We start from the raw sequence: 24,127 nt of genomic DNA on the forward strand, positions 1-24,127 counted from the left end.
AAAATGCCATAAAACTATCCCCTATTTTGTAGACGCTATAACTTTTGCACAAACCAATCAATACACGTTTATTGCGATTTTTTTTACCAAAAATATGTAGAAGAATACATATCGGCCTAAACTGAGGAAAAAAAAATCATTTTTTTATATATTTTTATGGGATATTTATTATAACAAAAAGTAAAAAATATTGCTTTTTTTTCAAAATTGTCGCTCCTTTTTTGTTTATAGCGCAAAAAATAAAAACCGCAGAGGTGATCAAATACCACCAAAAGAAAGCTCTATTTGTGGGGGAAAAAAAATTGTTTGGGTACAACATCGCACGACTGCGCAATTGTCAGTTAAAAACGCAGTGCCGAATCGCAAAAAATGCTCTGGTCAGGAAGGGGGTAAAATCTTCCAGGGCTGAAGTAGTTAAAAAATTAGTAAATCAAGCAAATTCACAGTGAAAAAATCCTTCCATCCTTGCAATACCATCAATACTAAGTTTACAAAAAGAGAAATGAATATAAAATATGGTGCTCCGAAAATTAGTTAATTAAGCACGTTCACAGTGAAAAAAATCCTTCCATTGAATAAAATGTGTCCATAAAAAAAAACAAATGTCCTCAGTAATTCTTCAGATTCTCAGATATTAAAGTGCATACCTGCAATATTAGTCCATAAAGTGACTCGTGAAGAAAAATCCTGTTCAATAAGAAGGTGACTTTGCTCCCCCCCCCCCACCCCACCCCCGGTGTGACTGCGCTCACCTCAAGCAGTGTGACCACACAACTAAGTTTGGTTCACATGAGCTGTTGAACCAATCCTGGGCTCCAAGTTAAGAAGTTTTCATTAGGATCCCAGTTACATCCACAGAGGGTATCCTCAATGTTAAAAATAAAAAAGAGGTTGGAAAGTGTATTATCGTTTGTTTGTAAGTTTTTTTTTTTTTTTTTTTTTTAATTAAAAAGAAGAACATCAGGGTACTCACATTTTAATGGTGCTTCCAGCGCACAAAACTATACAAAGCATAAAGTAGCAAAAAACCTCTTCCAGGTAGCTTCCAATCCCATGTGTGCCAGTAGTCTGCGCAAACAAGCATGAAACTGTCTCCTCCACTGTCCTGGCCCCTCCCCTACATGTGACGACACAGGGCTAATCACGTGTCTTCCTCAGGGGGATCATGCGTGGCCAGCTTGTCGGACCATACACACAGGCCGAATGTCAGCCATTTTTTTATTGAACCGGCTGATGTCGCCCGACATTCGGTCCATGTGTACTAGGCTCCAGGCAGCTCATTCAAATGACTGTTATGTGTTAGGGCTCGTTCACGCATCCTTTGATCTCTGAAGAGTTACAGGCGTTCGGATTGCTCTTCAGAAAGATTGTATTTGGAGGTTATGGGATTTTTTAGGTGCATGTTCAGTAAATCATAAAAATACTATTAAAATATATAAAATTTTATTAATAACTGTTAAAAAGGTAAGTGTTTTGTTCCATTCTCTTTACTATGTAAAAGGTTATTTTAAGTACACTTTACATTTGTAATTACAGTCCCTCTTTTGTTGTTTTTTTTCTCTTGTGTTTCTTTGTTACAAAATCAAAGTAAACACCTTAAAAAAAAACAAAAAAAAAACAGGTAAGCGTTTCATAAAAACAACGCAAATGCATTACAAAAGACTCATACAATACATTCCTTGTAGGTACAGCATGGTGATATGGTTCCCAACATGTTTCGCCCTATAGCTGGGGCTTCCTCAGGAGATGCTGTCCAGTTGAATAACAGAGCCTTCCCAGGATATGGCGTTTGCAATTGATGTTGGTTCAGGGAGTCAGACAGACACCAAATGACCAAACACCTTACTGCAGGCAGCTGCAGGAGGCATTAAAGGGCCAAGGAGTCTAGTTTGATGATCGATTCCTATTGAGGACACTCAGAATATGATCTGAGGTCCTATATGGAATATGTATCTCCTCGTAGTTCCAGCTGAGCTGCTCTTCAGAAAGATTTGACAGGCGGCGAGGAGGCCTTCCAAACATGACCCATCCAAGTGAATGGGGCCATGTTGCGACCATAGTCTGGCATTTCTATGAATAAAACAGCCGGTGAGGTGGTGATATAACACCTTCTCACTGCCTGTCAAAAGCTCCCTGAAGAGCGATCTGAGCACAGATAGCTCTTCAGAGAGCAAAGCAAGTGTGAATGAGGCATTAGAAGTTACACGGTTTCCAGCTATCTCTGAATTACAGAAAACCCCCTATGTTGTGCAGATAAGGGAAGGGGGAGGTGTTCTATAGTCCTGACATACTCCCTGTACTGTGCACCCCACAGTGTTAATTTTTTAAAGCTACAGAACACCCCACATGTACTGGAGAAGAGGAGAGAGTGAGCTGTTCCGTAGTCTTGTCCTAGGGTGCTCCTCCATTGATACAGTACAGCGAGTGTCACACTAACACAGGAAGTGCATTTCTGGCAGGATCACCAGGTGAAAATAAAGACACAAAGCCTGAAAAAAAGAAAAACACATGCAGCCATCACACCTAAGTTGCAAAATATTACATATTTGCTATAAATAGGCTTTTCACTTACAGCTGCAGGCCGTGAAATGCCTCTCTGCCTAGGATTGGTGGTGTGCTGGGAGGGCTTTCTGGTAGGATTGCTCAGGTGGGTTGGAACTACGATCCGAACACACGAGAGCCCATCCCTATCCCCTAGCCTAGCGGCAAGGTGGCACGTTCCTACAAATCGCCGTAGCTGTACGTTGGCTCGGAAACTCGCTTTTGTGGGCACGTGTGCTCCTATTGGCCAGCGGGGGGGGGGGGCAATCAGTGGGTCCCGCGGACTCGATGTCCGCTGGCCACCCACGATCGTTTCCCGCAGTGACAGAATGGGGATCTGCCTGTGTAAACAAGGCAAATCCCCGTTCTGACAGGGGAGATCACAGCTGTAAGATGGAAAGATGGATCCGAGTGGTTCTCCAGTCAGTCACACAGTCCCCCATACAGTTAGAACACACAAACAGGGAACACATTTAACCCCTTGATCGCCCCTGATGTTAATCCCTTCGCTGCCAGTGTCATTACTACAATAACAGTGCATATTTTTAGCACAGATCACTGTAATAATGTCACTGGTTCCCAAAAAAAGTGTCAAAAATGTCAGTTAAATATCAGATCTGTCTGCCGCAATGTCGCAGTCCTGCTAAAAATCTCTGATCACTGCTATTGCTAGTAAAAAAAAAAAAAAAAAAAAAAAAAAAAAATCTATCACCTATCTATCAGACGCTATAAAAAAATTTTGCACAAACCAATCAATACACGCTTATTGCGATTTTTTTTTTACCAAAAATATGTAGAAGAATATATATCGGCCTAAACCGATAAATACATTTGCACATTTGTTTTATCTTTTTTTTTTTTTTTTTGAAAATGTCTTATAGCAGAAAGTAAAAAATATTGTGTTTTTTTTTTTTTTTTTTTTTTTAATTGTCGCTCTTTTTTTGCTTATAGCGCAAAAAATTAAAAACTGCAGGTGTGACATTTCTGGCTGTGGCCATTTGGAGTAAGGGCAAATGATTCATGTAGCATTTACTTCCTGTAATCCATCTGCCCTTAGCTCAGGCATGCATGCAGGAGGGTATGCTTAGCTGAGAAATATCCTCCTCCTCTCCTGAAGACTCCTGGGATGCATGACATCATTTGCCTAGGCAAGAAACCAGGAAATAACTGAAGAAATGTAAATAAAAAAAAAGTTTAACCACTTCAGCCCCTGAAAAATTTGGCTGCTGAATGACCGGGCCATTTTTTCAATTCGGCACAAAATTGACGTCCTTTTTTTTTGGTGGCATTTGATCGCCTCTGCATTTTTTATTTTTTGCGCAATAAAATAAATAGAAAGCAACAATTTTGAAAAAAAAAAAAAAAAAAAAACAACATTTTGTAATTTCTGCTATAATAAATTTCCCCATTTAAAAAAAAATAAAAATTATCTCAGTTTAGGCCAATATGTATTCTTCTACATATTTTTGGTTAAAAAAAAAAAAAAAAAAAAAAAAGGAAATACTAAAAAATAAATAAAAAAAATAAAAATTTATCGCAATAAGCCTATATTGATTGGATTGCGCAAAAGTTATAGCGTCTACAAAATAGGGGATAGATTTATAGCATTTTTATTATTATTTTTTTTTTACTAGTAATGGCGGCGATCTGAGATTTTTATCGTGACTGCGACATTATGGCGGACACATCGGACAATTTTGGCACATTTTTGGGACCATTGGCATTTATACAGCGATCAGTGCGATTAAAAATGCACGGATTACTGTAAAAATGTCACTGGCAGGGAAGGGGTTAACACTAGGGGTAATCAAGGGGTTAATTGTGTTCCCTGGGGGGGTGCTTCTAACTGAAGGGGGAGGGGACTGACTAGAGGAAGTGACAGATCGTGGTTCCTAGCTAATAGGAACACGCGATCTGTTACTCCTCTCAGAACAGAACAGGGATTTGTGCGTTTACACACACATTTCCGTGTTCTGTCCCTCGTGCCTGCGATCGCTCAAGGCCGGCGGTCATCGCGACCTTTGGCCACGGGCATCGGCACCCCCGCAGTGCAGCGGCATGTGCGCGCCTGCTATCCCGATCCCGCGAGCTGACGTACAGCTACGACGGTTCGTGGGATCGTGCCGACCTGCCACAGTAAAATGACAGCGGCTGGTCGGCAAGCGGTTAAAACCAGTAAATCTAGACTTTCCTATATAGGTACTAATGCTAGCAGCATGAAGATTAAAAATAATCAATGCTGAATGGGAGAGTGAGGTTCCACTTTAAGTTTAGCTACTCTTTAAATTGACAGCCCAGTACTGGTAAATATATTAGAGCCAGGGCCGTTTTTAAGGCAGGGCAAAAGGGGCAGCTGCCCTGGGCCCTGTCATTGTTGTGGGGCCCAAAGCAGCTGCCTCATACTTGCCAACTATCCTGGTTTGAATACCCCCGTCCCTTGAGGTTTTAGTCCGTGCTGTGTCCCAATATCTCAGTGTGAAGTGCTGCTACTAATGCTGCCCAGCTCTGCCCTTTTGTGGTGTACAGATGACTCACCTGCAGACCCTGTGATTACATGTAAATTATCGGCATTCATATATAAATAGCGGCGGCTGGCGGCATTAATATGTATATATTAATATGTATACTGAGGTCATATCCACAGTAATCACTAGCAGCCAATCAACAAGCAGAAATCATGTGCTGTAACCTCTAGCAACTAATCAGTGAGCCGTAATGTGTGCTGTAACCTCTAGCAACCAGTCAGTGAGCGGTAATGATACACTGTAACCTCTGGCAACCAATTGCAATAGCTGCCTGATCTGATTCAGTAAACTGATTTTGAGTCCAGCTGCTGTTTATTGTATGTCTCAGAACAGGTGGAGAGCGAAACTGCATGGGGGGGGGGCCCCAAGAAAAGTTTTGCCCAGGGTCCAATCAATATTAAAGACGGCCCTGATTAGAGCTCTGGCTTTACTGGCTGCATGATTATATCAGGCCAGGCACTACCGAAGCACTTTCAGAAGGTGGTCAGCAGTGTCAGCCCCGTATTTCTCGCAGTAAGGACCCTTTCACACTTGTATGACCTGAAAGTCACGCAACTTGAAGCAATGCCTGTGTAATCTTGAGGTCTATAGACCACAAGTCACATCAGAGTCGGACCAAAGTAGTGCAGGCACTACTTTGAAGTCGCAAAGATATGAACGGTACTCATCGAAAATCATGGGGTATGACTTGTCATGTGATTTTGCAGTCCCAAGTCGCACAAGTGCAAAAAGGGACCTAAAGCCTCGCCATCTCCCTACGCATTAAATAAGTTCATACTGTACACTTTGTCTTCTATTCTGCTCCTGACAGAGGCAGAATCACCCACACCTTTGAGAAGCCACGTGTTGAAGCCTCCTTAGATTCCACAGGAAGTGGTATGAGTAGCTTTTGTTTATTTTGCATTAACGAATGCTTTGTGTACAGAGGCCATGAAAGACCCCATACACAATTCTTGGTCGGTGGTCCGGAACGAGACACAATATGATGGTACGCAAGTTACGCTACGTCTGCAAAAAAACATGGTAGGAATGCACGTCTTGCCACATGTCTTAACGGCACAGTTACTGTCGGGGAAAAAAAAAAAAAAAAAAAGGCTGAGGGAATCCAGTTATGCTTTTCTGACAGAGGCTTGAAAATTTCTTATAAAAGGGAGCAGCATTTAAAGGGACACTCCATTTAAGAAACTGTTTCTATTTAGGGCTTGTGTAGAAGAACGTTGTTTTCCTGCATTTGACATGGACTACAAATTCACATTTACCTCTGCGCTCTAGGGTGGAGTTCTGAGGACACGTTCGACCTGTTTCGCATTCCTTAGGTCACGGCAGGTCCTATTAGGATGCTTTTGCCCATGTACACAACTCCTAAATTAGCTCACATCACAGGTTGCCTTGCAGGGTGGCAATGGCTTTCATTATTTTCTGCTGCTGGTTTTACCACTAGCTAACATGTGCGGACATGTGTTTATTCTAAATAGCCAGATCAGATGGTTCCCTGGTTCCAGCCGTGCCGGCTAACAAAAGGACAATGTGGCCACATCCACATTTGAGAAAGAGGCAGAACAGAATCACGTGACAAAAGTTTGCAGTCCTTCCAATGGAAGGCATGCTACACCTGGCAGTAAGCCAAACCCTAAAGAAGATACAAAACAAGTTCATTATAACCCTACTTGGTTTATTGCTGGGGAGTGTTGTTTGTGCCATCATAGGTTTCAATAAATGTAGCCCTGGCTGGCAGCCCTTTAAACCATAGGTAGCCACAGTCCTGGCACCAACATCTTTGTGGCTGCTCCACTGGATTACCTCTTTTTGCTTCCTCCACCTTTGATTGACAGGCTGCCAAGAGAGAGAAGGGGACAGAACTGCGATTGGTCGCATATGTGACGCAAACTAAAATTGACAGGTGCCATTTAAGGCTCCACCAAGTCCTCTTATGTTGCACCCGTCTAGAGTACAGACAAGGACAGAGCTTGCTAGACATCTAATGGAAAAGGGGAAAGTCCTGGAAGTCGCACACCTCTGCAAAGCTGCGTAGGAAGGTGTATGACAGCTTCAGCCTGGGCTCCAACCAGGCCACGCCCCCAACATGTTTCAACCCACCAATGGAGCTTAGGTTTTGGGGAAACGCATATGTGGCCTTGAACTGGATTCTCAAACCCGGGAAAGTCTGGGGGAAAAAGTAGAGCAGGAGAAAGAAAACTGCCTAGACAGTCTCAGTGGAGAGATCTACCAGGAGTCCTGAAGGGATGGGGTGGGGGATACTGTGCACCTGGGAATAAGAGAGCTGTAGGTAGACTGCAGAGTATCTAGGACTCACAAGGCCACCAGGAGAAGAGGTACAAGCTAGAAAGGGGAAGTCCAGGGACCTGCGGGATACCCCTCACATGATTTCCATCCTCCAAGCAGAGACGTGCCAGCAGCACAGAGGCCATCAGAAAGTCATCCATAGCAAGGGACAGCAGGGACTACCTTCCACCCACCATCATCCATGCAACATGGTGCAACCTACCTGCTACCTACCTCAATCCATCCTATGGGAGTGTCCATCAGGGGACAGACTGTTGACCAGGTGACATCTACGCAGCATCAGTGGTGGCGAGAGGCCTTTAGCTACCCTTGTATATATTGAATTTGTTTCGGTCATGGTGATTTGCTGCCGCCAGCAGAGTTCTATCTAAAAGGAGACCACATCACTCTAACTTCATATGCGACAAATACCCTTGCCTGGAGGATAAGTGCAATAATGTAGAGTCCAAGGGCCCCCAACTGCTGGCAGACTTTTGTAACTACAATCCCACTGACAGGGCCTAATAGTAGTAGAAATGCCACACTATTCATTGCATTTCCTTTATCCCAGTGACGGTGTTGTGCTCCATCGGTCGGGGGGGTTTGGCGGTGGACGGTCCCGACACACACCATTGTATTATATGGTTCGGCACCCTGCATGTAGGTCAGGGGTCCGGACGCATGGATAGGCGGGGCGGCGCCCCAATGGATAAAGCCACTGCTCTATCCTCTTAAGAATATTTAGGGTTGCACCCCATTCATCCCACCTAGTACATTTTGGAAAGGCCATACATAGGCGATGAAAAGGTAATAAGCATCATATACTTTGTTTTAAGAATGTATGTGTAATTGTTGACAGATTACCTTGTCATTGATTAAAAGGTTTGATCAGCACTTTCCTCACAGGACTTACTCCTGCTAAAATAAAGCCCATTTTATCACTAATGGTGTGTCGTGAGTTCTTGGCTCCACCTCTGAGAATATTCCAGCAACACCTTAGCGAGTCATTGCTAGATAAAGAAAAAAAGGAAGGGAGTAATAACAAAGGCCAAATGAGGAACTCACAGGGTCCACCAGGCTATTGCACTAAAATAAACTATACAAGGTGATCGCTGGCTTTGTGAATAGACACGAATAGCAACGGATGCCAACAGCCTGCCTTTGCAGTGTACAGGTTTGCCTTGATGGCTGCTTCTAGTATTCGTCTATAGTGGTCAAACCCGGCAGCAATTATCAGTAGATCCTGCCGCTAGGATTCACACTGTGGCGAACATCTGTGCCAATGCAGCCCTAAAACTGATGTTTATCTATTTGATGTATCCATCAGGCTTTATGTATGTGAGAGACAACAAGGACCCTGTAGTAGGTGTGTCTGGGAATACCTCCCCTTCATCACAAGCCAAGGTTCTCAGATCTCAAACACAAAAAATGAGTAGGGTAGACTGGTGCTGCAACAATGCCTGAATAAAAATCTTGGCCAGATAGCTTGTGCTCCTTGCATGAATCTCAAAGCTTTATTTTTCAGTTCTGACTCGAGTCTTCTTTCAGTGCTCACCCTTATGTACAATTTGATGGCTTTCACCACTAAGCTCAGATAATGATGCTGAATTCAGTCACGCTAGTCAGTCTTGGAGTTTACATTTGTTAACCCCTTGCTTGAAGGTTCAGCGCACTAACAAGTTCACAGGCCCCACCACCGGCAGACTTTTTTACCTGCAATCCCTCTTGGCCAGTGGTTCGACAGAGTCTAATAGTAGTAGAAAGGCCCCATTGGTAATTGCATTTCCTTGATCCTTCTTTAAAGAACATTTACGATTATGGTTGTTTCATCACTTTCAGCAGGGTTGCTCCCCTCTCATATACCTAGTACATTTGGTAAGGCCATTCATAGACGATGAAAAGGTAACAAGTACCATATACTTTGTTGCAACTTACCCTTAGGTATAATTCAATGGCTTCCACCACTAAGCTCAGATAATAATGTTGCATTCAGTCACCCCTAGTCAGTCTTGGAGTTTACATTTGTTAAACCCTTGCTTGGAGGGTCAGCACACCAACAAGTTCACGAGCCCCACCACCAACAGACTTATGTACCTACAATCCCTCTGGCCAGTGGTTCGACAGAGTCTAATAGTAGTAGAAAAGCCACATTGGTAATTGCATATCCTTTATCTGCCTTTAAGAATATTTACTATTATGGTTTTTTTGATCGCTTTCAGCAAGGTTGCTCCCCTCTCATCTGCCATTTTGGCAAGGCCATACATAGGCAATGAAACGTAGCAAGTATATACTTTGTAGTATCTCACCCTTATGTGCAATTCCATGGCTTTCACCACTAAGCTCAGATAATAATGCTGCATTAAGTCACACTGGCCAGTCTTGGAGTTTACGTTAGTTAAACTTCCAACTTAAACCATTTTTTCCACAAATTGGGATAGAATAGGGATTAAATAAAACCTGTCAGGTTTTTAAATTTCCAGCAAGGTTCTGTTGGGAAGCTTTCCCCTTCATCTCTGCTCTAAAGACACAACAGGATATAGGAGAAAATCTCTCCAAACTGAGGAGAAATCAAAGGCAGGAAGTCACATCCTATAATACGTGCGTTGTGGTATGCTGCAGGGTGTCGTGCTTTGCAATCTACTGTACAGTGTATTATACCATTCATAAAGAACGACACCATAAGGCACTACACGTAGAGCAGGTACACTGCCACGCCTTAAAGCATCGTGCAAAGCCACAGTGCAAAGGTGTGACTAGGCCTAAATCAATGAGGCCAATTGGAGGTCTTTTTTTGGTACAAGAACAGGTCCAGATGAAAGGAGCTTCTGCTACTTATATGCTGTTTAGAGCTCTCTGGGTCATTAAAAATAACCAAACACCAACTGAATTTCACCAGCTCAACGGACTAATGCATTTTCCAAAAATTTTTATAAAAATTATTTTGCCAAATATTTGCCAAAATGTCCTGATTTCCACCAAAATATCAGGAACATTTAAATTATTACTCTCATCCCTAGACCTAGGATAACAATCATTTAATCAGGTATTTTCAGAGATGACTACTTGCCATCTCTTGCCAGTCTAACTAATTTTACCATTAAAGCGTCACTAAACCCACACCATAAGCTATCAATAAATGCCGTATTCCATACTGTTCATACTTGGTCATTATGAGATTCGTTTTCTGAAAAAAAAAAAAAAAAAAAAAAAAAAACTGGTTGATCTTTATATCCCCCTTCTATCCAGATCCCCAATGCATCGGGGGATTTTGCAGAGCAGTATTGGCAGCTCTGCACATGCTCAGTTTTCAGTGTATTTTCTACCCTGAGCATTTCCTCTCTATCATATCTATCGCCCACACCATGTTATTGACAAAAAAATAAAAAAGATTTTATTTCAAAAATATATTTGTAAGAGCATTTAAAAAACAGTTTATTGATATTTATTTTGCTCCGTATTACAAAGGCTGTTTTTTTTTTTTTTTTGAACATGTGACCAGCAGCAGAGGACTAAAAGCTCCTCCTACTTATATTTCCCTGCAGAGAGGCTGGGAAAGAGCTGTGTCATGTGGCAGCTGGATATCCATTAGGAAAAAGGCACTTATATTTTTTTTTTATTAAAAAAAAAAATTACAGTGCTATTATCCACATACAGAAATAGAAGGAACAATGTAAATTAACCACTTGCTTACAGGGCACCTAAACCCCCCTCCTGCCCAGACCAATTTTCAGCTTTTAACGCTGTCACTCTTTGAATGACAATTGCGCGGTCATGCTACACTGTACCCAAATGAAATTTTTATCATTTTTTCCCCACAAATAGAGCTTTCTTTTGGTGGCATTTGATCACCTCTGGGTGTTTGTTAAAAAAAATTAAAAAAGACCGATTAAAAAAAAAAAAAAAAAAAAAAAAAAAAAATACAAAACAGTTTTAGATTTTGGTAATAAATTTTGCAAACAGGTAATTTTTCTCCTTCATTGATGTACGCTGATACTGTAAGGCGGCACTGATGGGTGGCATTGGTGGGAACTGAGAGGTGGAACTGATGGGTGGTAATAAAGGGCATTGATAGGTGGCACTGATCGGCACTAGTAGGTGACACTGATTGGCACCACTGGTGGGCATTGATAGGTGGTACCGATTGCTGGCACTTATGTACTGGTGGGCACTGATTCGTGGCACTGGCAAACGGTACTGGTGGGCACATATGAGACGGCTTTGCCTCTTCCTCTTCGGGACCGATGTTCCTTCAACAGAAGCTGGTGATCGGCTTTTTTTTCTCCTCACGCTGTCAGCGCGAGAAGAAAAAAAAATAACAGATTACCGATCTTCTGTTTACATCACGTGATCAGCTGTCACTGGCTGACAGCTGATCACGTGGTAAGGGGTCGGAATCGACCCCTTATTCCGATCTGTGATCACTCGAGTCTCATTGACCCCCTTCAGGGGATCGTGGCGAGCATGCAAAGGGGGAGGACGTCTATTGACGGCCTCCCGGCAAAGCAGATCCACGCTGTAGCCGTCATTCGGCTATAGCGCGGATCTGAAGGGGTTAAACAGCGTGTGTTTAGTATCACTTTAAATGTAATCAGGATAAGGCCTCTTTCACACAGGGTGGATTCTTTTCCGATCAGCTCACAGATCCTCTGCTGATTGGAAGGTATGAAAAATCCATGTCTGCTCATTTTCTGCAGAGCAGGCACAGAGCCTGCTCTGCTCTAGGGCAGCCGGGAGTAAACAGACGCCGCTGCCCGTTTACAACCGACTACTCTATAATTTAATCCCCCTAAAAATGGAAGAGGACCCTTCAGTTCATTTTTAGCGGACCGGATCAGACCCGCAGGTTTGTAAATGGTCACAAGTCCTGTCTATAGGAATGCATGAACCTCAGGTCTGGCTCGCTCATGTAAAAGGGGCCTAAAGGTGAAAACATCTGAACCCTTTAGGATTCTGAGATTCTAAAGCCAAAGTCACACCTGTGAATGGGCCCAACTCCAATTACATGCAAGAACCCCAAGCAGGCTGTCTGCGTTCAGGGCTGATCACTCACAGATGAATCACTGACCTAGAACAAGTGCACATATAAGGACTTCTGACATTTTTGTGACTTGACTGGCCTACATACTTGTTCCTGGAGAGGATCCTGTAGCACAGAAGATTTTTTTACCTTAATGCAGAAAATGCATTAAAAAACCTTAAGGTCCCTTTCACACCTGTGCGACTTGTCCCGCGACTTGGAACCTCAAAGTCACATGACAAGTCGTACCCCATGATTTCCAATGGTTACCATTCATATCTCTGCGACTTCAGGTTGCGCCAACTTTAAAGTAGTCCCTGTACTACTTTGGTCCGACTTTGATGCGAGTTGAGGTCCATAGACATCAAGTTTATACAGGAATTCCCTGAAATCGCAGCAACATCGTGCGACTTTTAAGTCACGGCAGTGTGAAAGAGTCCTAAAGGTTTTCCCCTTTAAAAAAAACAAGTAGGACCAAAGCTTTATAAGCCCTACTTCCCCCATGGATCACAGTTGTGCAGCCCGTTCTGCAACCCTGTGACCCATTTTCAGCCGACAGCAGGCTAAAGTATGCTGTCAGCTGACACCACTTAGCCTGTCCAGGCTGGAGAAAGATCCTGACTTTACAGTTGGGATCCACCAAGATGCCTGGACCGGCAGCTGGCTCAACCTCTCAGCTGCATTGCTGGAAGACTGAGCCAGCTGCTCCTGTCTCCTCCCCCAGCCCCAGCGCTCCAGTGAGCACTGGAGGGGCAGAGCAGAGAGCCATAGACTGACTGTCACAGCTCTCTGCTAAGAGTGGAGGGGAGAACTGAGCAATCAGCAGTGTATGAGGGGACGGGACAGATGCAGCATCAGATCAATGCTGCATCCACCTAGGCAAGTACATTTTTTATTAATTATTTATTAATTTTATTTTTTTTATATCCCATACTTCCCTTTTAAGCTTTTAGAAACACTTTAAGAATCTTAATAATTTTTATTAACACGTGGTAATGTATTATTAATATATAACACACAACCACATCAATTGTTTCTTATACTGTCTGGAGTTCAGCTAACCCTATGGACCTGGCTAAACGGTCTGGCCTGAGGTGCTCAGATCACAAAACTTCACAGAGTGCCAAATCTTTTGGCAACAAAATTTAGCGGCTTGCCAGAAGTTTAGTTTTAAATGGCCATGTCTACCAGCAAACAACATGGAGACGCACAGGACTAAAGCAGGTTTATACATTACACTTTCAAAATAGACCTAAAGCTTTATAGCTGAAAGAGCCAAATACAGTGTCTACCCTCTGCTATCCACCCCCTTCAAGTTTTAAAGGACAGGTAAATTAACCAAGCTAAGCCCAACAGCCACCCTAAAAGCTCCAATCCAGGCTGTTAAATTTCTTCATGCAGTGGGGTCCCCACTACACTGGCCTAGGGGGAAGCTCTTGCAGGCTTTTCTCCATACAACCAATAACCTGAAGCCATTTCAGTGACTGACCAGCTAGTTGCAGCACTCTGATGTCATCACATACAATACAGAACCGGCATTCTTTCACTATACTGTACTGGAAGATTTTGAGAGCATGCCCAGATTCTAGAGTATCGGAGAGTGGGAGAGAGCACTGGCTGCCAGGAAAGCAAGGAAGAGGGTAAACAACCGTATTTATTTTGTTCCCCTCAGCCAAACAAGCACGTAACCTCACTTGGGGTGGGGAACCTCACTGCGTGGGTACATTTAATAGCAGTCCATAGTACAGTGAGATTTTAAGCTTGTACATACCTCAGATCAGTAAGAAACCTGGTGCAGGAGTTGTAGCTTTGTATGTCTGTAAGGATGTGTAATACTGCACATCCCCACCGGCTCAAAAAAGAGGACAGGAGCGACACCCAAGCCCAGCGTAAGCCATGGGTCTGCATCAGGTCACTTGTTGATCTGCTGAGTTAAGGACAACAGGGTATAAGTAGCATAGGTATAGACAGCATGGAGAGGGTGAGGCAGGGGTCAAGGTGAAAGAATGTTAGGCTTGGCTAGGTTAAAGGATAACTATTCTTTTTCTTAATATAAAAAACACAGATGCTCATTAAATTGCAAACCCAGTGGATTAGGTTATTTCCTTTCTACCAGTGAGGCTCTGATGGCCACCCCCAGGAAACAATGATAGCCGTTCCTGGACTGAAAACATCTTCATATATCTTAAAGGGTACATGGAAAGCCTATATATAAGCACTACAATGGCAGCGGAGCTTCTAACCAACCTTGGTTTGATTGAGAGGATCATTTCTTAGTCTCTGTTTGTTCTTCTGCAATTTACTGGGCATCATCTTTCCCGTTCTGAAGTCAAAACAGCTGAGGTCAACAGAGTTCCCCAGGTACCTGGACAACTGAGGCTTGCTTCTGAACTTCTTACCGCTCGGACTAGAAAGAAGAAAATACTTTAGTATGGTTCTGGAATCACAGGGGGACTTATCTAAGTATCAACTCCTGCAACTCCAAGAAGCTTCAGGTGAATCTTTGAACGTCCAAATAAAATGTGTCGTAGGACGAACACCAAGAGGTTTAAGCACTCATTTTATTAAAAAAACTCAGATCCTGAAGGGAAGACCTCTTCACAGGGTTTTCTGACTCTACCATACCAATGTAGAGATAGAACCACTGAAAGGAAATGTCTCCTCTGGGATCCAAAGGTTCTACCATAACAATGTAGAGATAGAACCACCGAATGGAGAGATGTCTCCTCTGGGATCCAAAGGTTCTCCAATTCAATAGGTGATTAAACAAGCTGTAAGTGAATCAGGTGACCAAGATATTCTGATAAGCTAGTAAGATAAAATAAGGGAGATGCGTCAAGTGATGTGATAGACACTTTTTTTTTTTTGCATTTCTAAACATTGGTTCTCCCCTCAGTTTCTAATATTCATTCTCGATTCTCAAGCTACCTCTCAAAACACATGGTTTCTTATACATCCGAGAGATGTGTGGTTGATGTGTCATGTTTTCTCACCTACCAAGGCCTTTATAAAAATCAATCCCATTGTCCTTGTAAGATTTTTAGTTTCTTTTATATTATAGAAAATGCAACAGGAGGAATGGGAAGAACTTAAAAGGGGGTCTGAGCACCTTAAACTCCAAGACAGATTTCAAGAGATCTAGAACTATTCTCAAGGAAATCTCACTATCAAAGTCCCCACCAGAAAAGAAAGTGGGCGACTCATCCCACCAGATTGCTTAGAACTGAAATATTCAATTCGACCTGACTGACCTTTTAAATTGGAAACCTTATTCCCTCATTGATCGAGCCGTCCTCTCCCTAACATGTATACATTAAACACCCCAGACCTAAGACAAGGTGATCATATTCTCCGTTTTAGTCTAGCCACAGCCTTATATAATCTAATGGCTTTCTGATCGGGTCAGAGGTGGTTTATGTATACGTTTGGTCTACATTGGTTCGCTAGTTACACCATTGAAAGAGTTTTGTTATAACCATCTGATAAGTAAAAAAAAATCCTGTTGATCCTGCCTGAAATCGTGTGAGCTGATAACTTCCTGTGATCTCCACCTCTGGTGACGGTTATACATTTTCAAAGCTATCTCTGAGGACTACAGGACCACACTCCTCTTTGTTACAAAAAAAATACAAAGGGGCAGGGTTTCATACCCCATCCTATTTTTGCAAGCTATAGATGATGTAATTTTCTTTCCTGCAATCGTGGGTTTCAGGAAAGTAAATTGCTTAATTCCCCTATCAACACAGTCAGTGTTGATGGAGGATTTCCTCCTGCAGTGCTATTGTGTTCTACCGGTGGGGAGCCGGCAGAACACAATGATCACTGCTGGCAGCTATAGACACTGGCATGTAATCGCAGGCCAGTCGTACTGAAGTCGATGGATCCAGGTCAGTACAACCAGCCTGCCCATAGATGGATCGAATCTCGGCAGGTGCCTGCTGAACTGGCAGAGAGTCGATCCATCTATGGCTAGCTTTAGTGAGAGTGGTCATCCTAGGACAGGAATTGTGTTACTTGACAGGATCACAAAGTGGAAATAAAAAAAGGTCAAAATCCTGAAAAAAAAAAACAAACAAACACTGATGTAGTGACCACATCTAAGAACCAATAAGTTGAAATATATGAAATTTTATTTTTGAATTTAGATAAATCGTACTGTAAGTATTTTATTCCCCTTGGCCCATCATCTTGCAAAAAGGCTGTATGAAGTGTTTGTTGTTGTTTTTTTGTTTTGTTTTTTTAGCCACAGTCTTTTGCTACGAGTTTTGTGGGTGTTTAACATCATAGCGCAGTGCAGAGAGATTATGGTTTTCAGTCAGGCCTTGTCTGGTAGTCTTGCAGGGAAATAAGAGCATGAAGTAAGGTACAACCAACGTACACTAATAGGCAGGAAGCAGAGCCTGCATATGAAATGAGAAAAAACATGACCACTACCAATGTACACAATACAGTAATGTTATACAGAGACAAGGCTTTTAACTGTTTAAATTTAAAGATTTTTGACATTTAACTGATTGCTTTCATATTTTTATTGCTTTTAGTAGTTTCCTTTGCAGCTTGGGCTGGTACATTGTAACTGGTCACAGGGTTGGCTGGCAGGACAGGCTGCTGCCCGCTGTATAACAAAGGGCGTAGTGTCACTGTTTAACCCCCTGACACCCAGGGTTCATCTGTCCTACTTACAATTCATTCTGATCACACAAGGTCAGCTTACCCCCAACGTTAATCCTCTTGGACACGAAAAGCATCTTAGAAAAAGAACAACTTTATACTTTTTATTCCTGGTGTAAACTTCGTGACAGCGCAGCCTGAGAACACACAACTGCGGCTCATACACAAAGTCATTGCTAATGACTGTGGCATGCGAGAAAATACATTCATGAAGATGACTCATACGTATTCAACCATCTAAGTGTGAATCTGCCTTTGTAAAATACTAGTCATAGTGTGCAATTTGAACACACTGGGTTTTTAGGGGGGGTAGGAGGCAAGATAGTAGGGCACAGAGGCCCCGGGGGCAGAAGCAGAGCAGGGCGCGGCGGCACCGTAGCTCCAGGAGAGCAGGGCGCGGCGGCACCGTAGCTCCAGGAGAGCAGGGCGCGGCGGCACCGTAGCTCCAGGAGAGCAGGGCGCGGCGGCACCGTAGCTCCAGGAGAGCAGGGCGCGGCGGCACCGTAGCTCCAGGAGAGCAGGGCGCGGCGGCACCGTAGCTCCAGGAGAGCAGGGCGCGGCGGGAACCGTAGCTCCAGGAGAGCAGGGCGCGGCGGGAACCGTAGCTCCAGGAGAGCAGGGCGCGGCGGGAACCGTAGCTCCAGGAGAGCAGGGCGCGGCGGGAACCGTAGCTCCAGGAGAGCAGGGCGCGGCGGGAACCGTAGCTCCAGGAGAGCAGGGCGCGGCGGGAACCGTAGCTCCAGGAGAGCAGGGCGCGGCGGGAACCGTAGCTCCAGGAGAGCAGGGCGCGGCGGGAACCGTAGCTCCAGGAGAGCAGGGCATGGGAGTACTGTTACTGGGGGAGAGCAGGGCACAGCGGCACCATAGCTGGAGAGCAGGGGACAGGGGGACCGTACAGGGGGACCGTAGCTGGAAAAGAGCACCGTAGCTGGAGGAGAGCAGGGCAGGGGAGCACTGTGGGAAAAAGATAAAAATAGAGGGCACACTGGCCTAGTGCATTATTATCCAACGTAAAATTTATTGAAAATCCCAGAGGCTCTGATGAAGGACATTCTTCGAAACACATCAACTTGCAGAGACCCTGGTAGGGTCCTCCTTGGGCTAGAGGCTTTGGCAAAACTGGTAGATTGTAGCCACTTGTAGTGGCTTGATGAGCGATTTTACTACCTACACTTGTGTGTACATGGATTTCAAGAGGCAGTGAGGAGGAGCAGCTGGAATCAAAGATTTTTTTTTTAAATAGGAGATATAAGCTACGTCCTGCCACTGGCATTCTAGTAGGCAGCCAGTGCCATAGGTGCTACATCACGATTGTGGAAGGGATGCTAAGATATTTCTATGACCTTCCTTAAGAATGTTCATTTGAAATGCTACCAATCTATGGCCAGCTTAAATGTGACTTTTTTCAAAGGAACTAGCAGGGAAATTGTCGGCTGACCAGCAGCTCATCTAACCAAAAGCAACCACTACTCAACTATCAAAATACAACAGCCACGGTGGCTGTGTAGCATGGATGGAGGAATCTGTGGATGGCCTACTTAGGAATCATTTATGGATATGTAAATCCAAATTATCAGCCGCATAGTCATTGAAAACAAAGGAGTGCTTGTGGAATAGTGGAAGTGATGGTGGTAAGAAGACATAGTAAAGTCTCAGACATTGTATAGAACAAGCTAGTAAACAAGTATATTGGTTTTTACATAAACATTTCAAATATTGTTACGTTTTAAAATACTTCCACCAAATTAAGAAAGCTTGCATAGGAACTTCATATTTTCACTGGCAGTCATTGGAGAGCTGTGCCAGGATCATCAAGGGTCCCGTCAGTTCAAACATCCGATTGCCTTACAAAATCCCTAGCTTATGTGTTACGTGAAAGAAGACATCCCAGGACATTGGGCTCCCAGCTGCTTTGCAGAATGCATGTACTATATGTCTAAAGCAGTGGTCTCCAAACTTCAACCCTTTGCTTGCCCCTATCCAGTCCTTGGGGCAATATCCCTCCCACTGACAATGGAGCACTATTCTTCCTGCCAATGGGGCACCATTCCTCCTACGACACCAATAGTGAGACACCATTCCTCCCAATGACATGATGGGACACTATTCTTCCCATCAATACCAATGAAGGGGCACTATTCCTCCCACCAATACCAGTGATGGGGCACTATACCTCCTCCTACTGACCAGAGGTGCCATGTAATGTTTTTATTCCCACAGAACACCAGAACTGAGGAATTGTTTACTCCCACTAAAACTGGAGCATTTTGTACTCCTGGGGAGCCAAAGTTCAGCCCCCTAAAGCCTGAAGGCCAGAAAACTAGCCCTTCTTTCATAGAGCACTGAAAAAAAAAAAATCAGTTTCCTCTGCATATTTCCTTTACATTAATGCCATCAACTTTGATGAAGTCATGTCTTGTATAAAAGTAATAATGTAGGCCTCTAACAATGCAGCAAATAAAGTTTCATTACAATGGAGAGTATGTTCATTTATAGCTATGTACATTTAAAAGTAGCGGTCTCCAAACTGTGGCCCTTGCCTTGCCTCTGTCCAAGCCTTGGGGCACCATTCCTCCTACTGACACCATTGACGGGGCACCATGCCTCCTACTGACACCATTCCTCCTACTGACACTAGCGATGGGGCAAAATTCCTCCTACTGACACCATTCCTCCTACTGACACCATTGACGGGGCACCATTCCTCCTACTGACACCATTCCTCCTACTGACACCGGCGATGGGGCAAAATTCCTCTTACCGACACCATTCCTCCTACTGACACCGGCGATGGGGCAAAATTCCTCCTACCGACACCAGCGATAGGGCAAAATTCCTCCTACCGACACCGGCGATGGGGCAAAATTCCTCCTACCGACACCTTTCCTCCTACTGACGCCGGCGATGGAGCAAAATTCCTCCTACTGACACCATTCCACCTACTGACACCAGCGATGGGGCAAAATTCCTCCTACCGACACCGGCGATGGGGCAAAATTCCTCCTACCGACACCATTCCTCCTACTGACGCCGGCGATGGAGCAAAATTCCTCCTACTGACACCATTCCTCCTACTGACGCCGGCGATGGAGCAAAATTCCTCCTACTGACACCATTCCTCCTACTGACACCAGCGATGGGGCACCACCGCCCCCAAGTCTGAGGCTGGGTTCACACCATTGCGAATTGGATGTGGATTTCTCCGCATCCAATTCACATGTTAGGAGATTGTGACCAGCTCTCTATAGAGCCGGTTCACACATCTCCGGAGCAAATTGCACAGGAGTCCTGCGAGTCTTCTGGTCCGTTTCATGTCTGGATTCAGCCAAAAATTTGGACTGAAATCAGACCTGAAATGGTGAACAGGGGCGCACCGGACCCCTGCTGGGAGCCGCTCCTTAGGGCAGTGTGAACCCAGCCTCAAGGACAGTAAACCGGCCCTTAGTTTAGAAAGTTTGGAGACCCCTGGTCTAAAGAGAAGGAAAATCTATTTCCCCTGGTAGGGCTCTTAGCACGACATTGCCAAGGTCTCAGGTTCGACTCCCACTGAAACTGGGCCTGACATGCGTTTGAATAATACGGCAACTCTATTAGAGTGCAAGATCCTTTGGCACAGGGATGGATGTACATGGCCTGTGCACACTGTAAAATGTTGTGGAATGGGTCAGCATTAGGGCTGCAACTAACGATTATTTTCATAATCGATTAGTTGGCCGATTATTATTTTGATTAATCGATTAATCGGTTAATAACCTTAAAAGAAAAGTGTGGTGTATATTTAGTTAATATATAAAAAGTTTTAAAAAAAAAGGCAATTTATTCTTAAATATCTCTATGCAGTGGTAAATAAAAATAGCCAACTATACGGTTAGGGAGCAAAATATCTAATCCACTCTGAGAATAACAGACAGAAGAGATATACTGTATATACTATAAGAGGAGATATACTGTATATACTATTAGAGGAGAGATAAGAACGTTCGTTCGTTTTTCTAATCAGTGGGGTCAAATCGACGTTCATTTTCAACCACAGTAATGGGAAAATTTGGAAATAAAAAACTTCTTGGTGAAAGGAATTATCAGACAGTGTATGTGATTTTCGTTCAGAAATTACAATTATTTTAAAAACAGAATGTTAAAAACAAGTGAAAATTTCAAACATTCTTTCATTCATCGAGTGTACAAAGATTTTTCGTCTGAATATTCTCATCTGAAAATTGATCGGTGTGGCCAGCATAAGGCTCGGTGCACACCTATGCAGTTTGCTTTTGATCTATTTCTGAACTGGTCTTTGCTGTGCGTTTTGATTTTTGCGCATGGGATTTTGCTGCGATTTGCGTTTTTTGCACTTTTTTGGCCAATTTGTTGTTGGGCAGATTAAGAAACACAAATTGCTGCAAAAACGCATTACATGCTTTTCTGCAGCTTCTCCATTTGAAGTATGTTGAACCAAAAAAGCACTGTTTTGCGTTAAAAAAAAGTCACTGACGCTTTCCAAATACGCAGCGGCTGAAAAAGCACAGATGTGAACATGTCCCATAGGAAACCATGTAAATGAACTGTAGTCCGTTTCTGCAAAAAGCACCAAAAAACACATAGATGTGAACCAGGTCTAAGATGTTTAGAAACATAATGGGGTTAAAAAAACTAATATTAGCCCTTTATAGTACAAAGAAAGCAAATAATCACTACTGTAAGGGGTTCATTTTTTTACTGTAGAACTGTGAAAGAAAGTTACAGCAGCGATTATTTGCTCTTTTTGTACTATAAAGGGCTCATTTTAGTTCTTTTTTTTAACCACATTATGTTACTGGCCGATTAATCGATTATGAAAATAGTAATCGATTAATTTCGTAATCGATTAGTTGTCGATTAATCGATTAGTTGTTTCAGCCCTAGTCAGCATTATAAAAAGAATGAAGTAAACAAATAATCCTAGTGGGATATCCAAGTTAAGCTCTCATCTGCTTTAGATTCTATTGAAAATTCCTCACACCAATACTTATCAGTACCTCCCCATCAGCAACCACAAGACCAGTCATATGACTCATCTAGTTGACAAAATCTCCTCTTCTACAGCGTCCTCTAAATAAAGATGAGCCGCAAGTCTCTCCACTAAGGATGGGCTCGGGCGTGTTCTCACACCCCACGTGCAGAGCCCGCCAGGAAGTCGTCACGGCGCTGGCAGTGAGACATTTGCGAATCTCTGCAGCCACACATCGGTAAAATGTCACATTGCCTGTGATTAGCGTAGCACCATGCCGACTTCCTGGCAGGCTCTGCACATGGAGTTTGCAAACACGCCCGAGACCATCCTTATTCTCCACTAAACAGCCAATGGCATGGGCGCTACATCGTGACTGTGGAAGGGCTGCTTCGAGACCTCAAAATGATAACCTAGAAGTACAGAATGCAAGTCATGTGACAGCAGAGAACATGAAAGGTGTTTCACAGAGCCACTAATAAAAGAACTTCTACCAAGCAACCGACCTGCGAAACTACCAATGGGAGAGACACCTAAAGCTGGCCATAGATGGGAAGAACTTCGAAAATTCTTAGGAAAAGAAGGTTCCAAAAAAAAAAAAAATGTGATTAGTGGGTCAAAATACACGGTGGTAAAAAAACGAATGTGGATGTGGTTTTCGTTGGGTAGAGTACAGTCATTTCAAGTCAAATGATACAAGCAAATGAAAAAACGAGAAGTGCTGTGGAACGTGTCAGCATTATAAAAAGAATGTAGTAAAGATCAGCTCACACATCTACGCAGGAAATATTGGAATGGCAGCGTAGAAGTGGAGAGCGGGAATGTCCCACCTCTTTAAAAAGCAAGAGCTTTAGGACCCTTACACACCAGCGGACCAATCGGGTCCATCTACCCATTGTTCTCTATGGTGTGCAGTCATGTTTGAACAGGAAGGAAATCCCCAAACTGTTCCCACAAAGTTGGGACCATGAAATTGTCCAAAAGGTCTTGGCATGCTGACACCTTAAGAGTTCCCTTCACTGGAACTAAGGGGCCAAGCCCAACCCCTGAAAAACAACCCTCCACCACATGATTTGGACAAGTGCACAAACCAAGGTCCATAAAGATATGGATGAGTTTGGGGTGGAGAAACTTGACTGGCCTGCATCCCGATAGAATACCTTTGGGATGAATTAGAGCAGAGAACTTCTTGTCCAACACCAGTGCCTGACCTCACAAATGCGCTTCTGGAAGAATGGTCAAACATTCCCATAGACACACTCCTAAACCTTGTGGACAGCCTTCCCAGAAGAGTTGAAGCTGTTATAGCTGCAAAGGGTGGGCCAACTCAATACGGAACCCTACGGACTAAGACTGGGATGCCATTAACCATTTGCCGACCTGCCATCATTATACGGCGACAGGTCGGCTCGTTCACGCGAATCGCCGTAGCTGTACGGCGGTCCCTTTAACAGCTGCCCACGGCACGGGAACCGATGCACATGGCCGGGATCACTCCAGAGAGCCAGAAGGAGGATCTGTCAATGTAAACAAGCAGATCCCCGTTCTGTCAGGGGAGTTCAGAGAGATCGTCTGTGCCTAGTGATTGGGAACAGCGATCTATCTCTACTCCCAGTCAGTCCCCTCCCCCCCACAGTTAGAAACACCTCCAAGGGAACACATTTGACCCCTTGATCGCCCCCTAGTGTTAACCTCTTCCCTGCCAGTGACATTTATACAGTAAATCGGTGCATTTTTATAGCACTGTTCGCTATATAAATGTCACTGGTCCCAAAAAAAAAAAAAAAAAAAATTGTCAAAAGTGTCCAATCTGTCTTTTGCAGTCCCAAAAAGAAAAAAAAAAAAATTATATACACATACCCCCCCCCAAAAAAATATAAATATAAATATATAAATATTATATATATATACTGACGGCGATCAGCGATTTATAATGGGTCTGGGCAATAGAGTAGCAAGCAATCTGACACCAACTAATTTTTAAAAAAAAAAAAAAAAGAGAAAAAAAAAAAATATATACTAAAAATGCCATAAATCTATTCCCTATTTTGTAGACGCTATAACTTTTGTGAAAACCCATCAATATACGCTTATTGCGATTTTTTT

The 24,127-nt window shown here is 43.5% G+C and overlaps 1 protein-coding gene across 1 annotated transcript in view; it reads right to left on the reverse strand.

The window, feature by feature from the left end:
• Window positions 1-24,127, reverse strand: part of MBD2 (methyl-CpG binding domain protein 2) — a 108,347-nt gene that overhangs the window by 55,486 nt on the left and 28,734 nt on the right. The window contains exon 2 of the mRNA XM_073619869.1: window positions 14,614-14,773. Within this exon, the coding sequence (XP_073475970.1) occupies window positions 14,614-14,773 (160 nt within the window). The remainder of the gene's footprint in view (window positions 1-14,613; window positions 14,774-24,127) is intronic.

The sequence above is a fragment of the Aquarana catesbeiana genome, linkage group LG01, assembly GCF_042186555.1.
Source record: "Aquarana catesbeiana isolate 2022-GZ linkage group LG01, ASM4218655v1, whole genome shotgun sequence".
In the NCBI taxonomy this organism is placed as follows: Eukaryota; Metazoa; Chordata; class Amphibia; order Anura; family Ranidae; genus Aquarana; species Aquarana catesbeiana.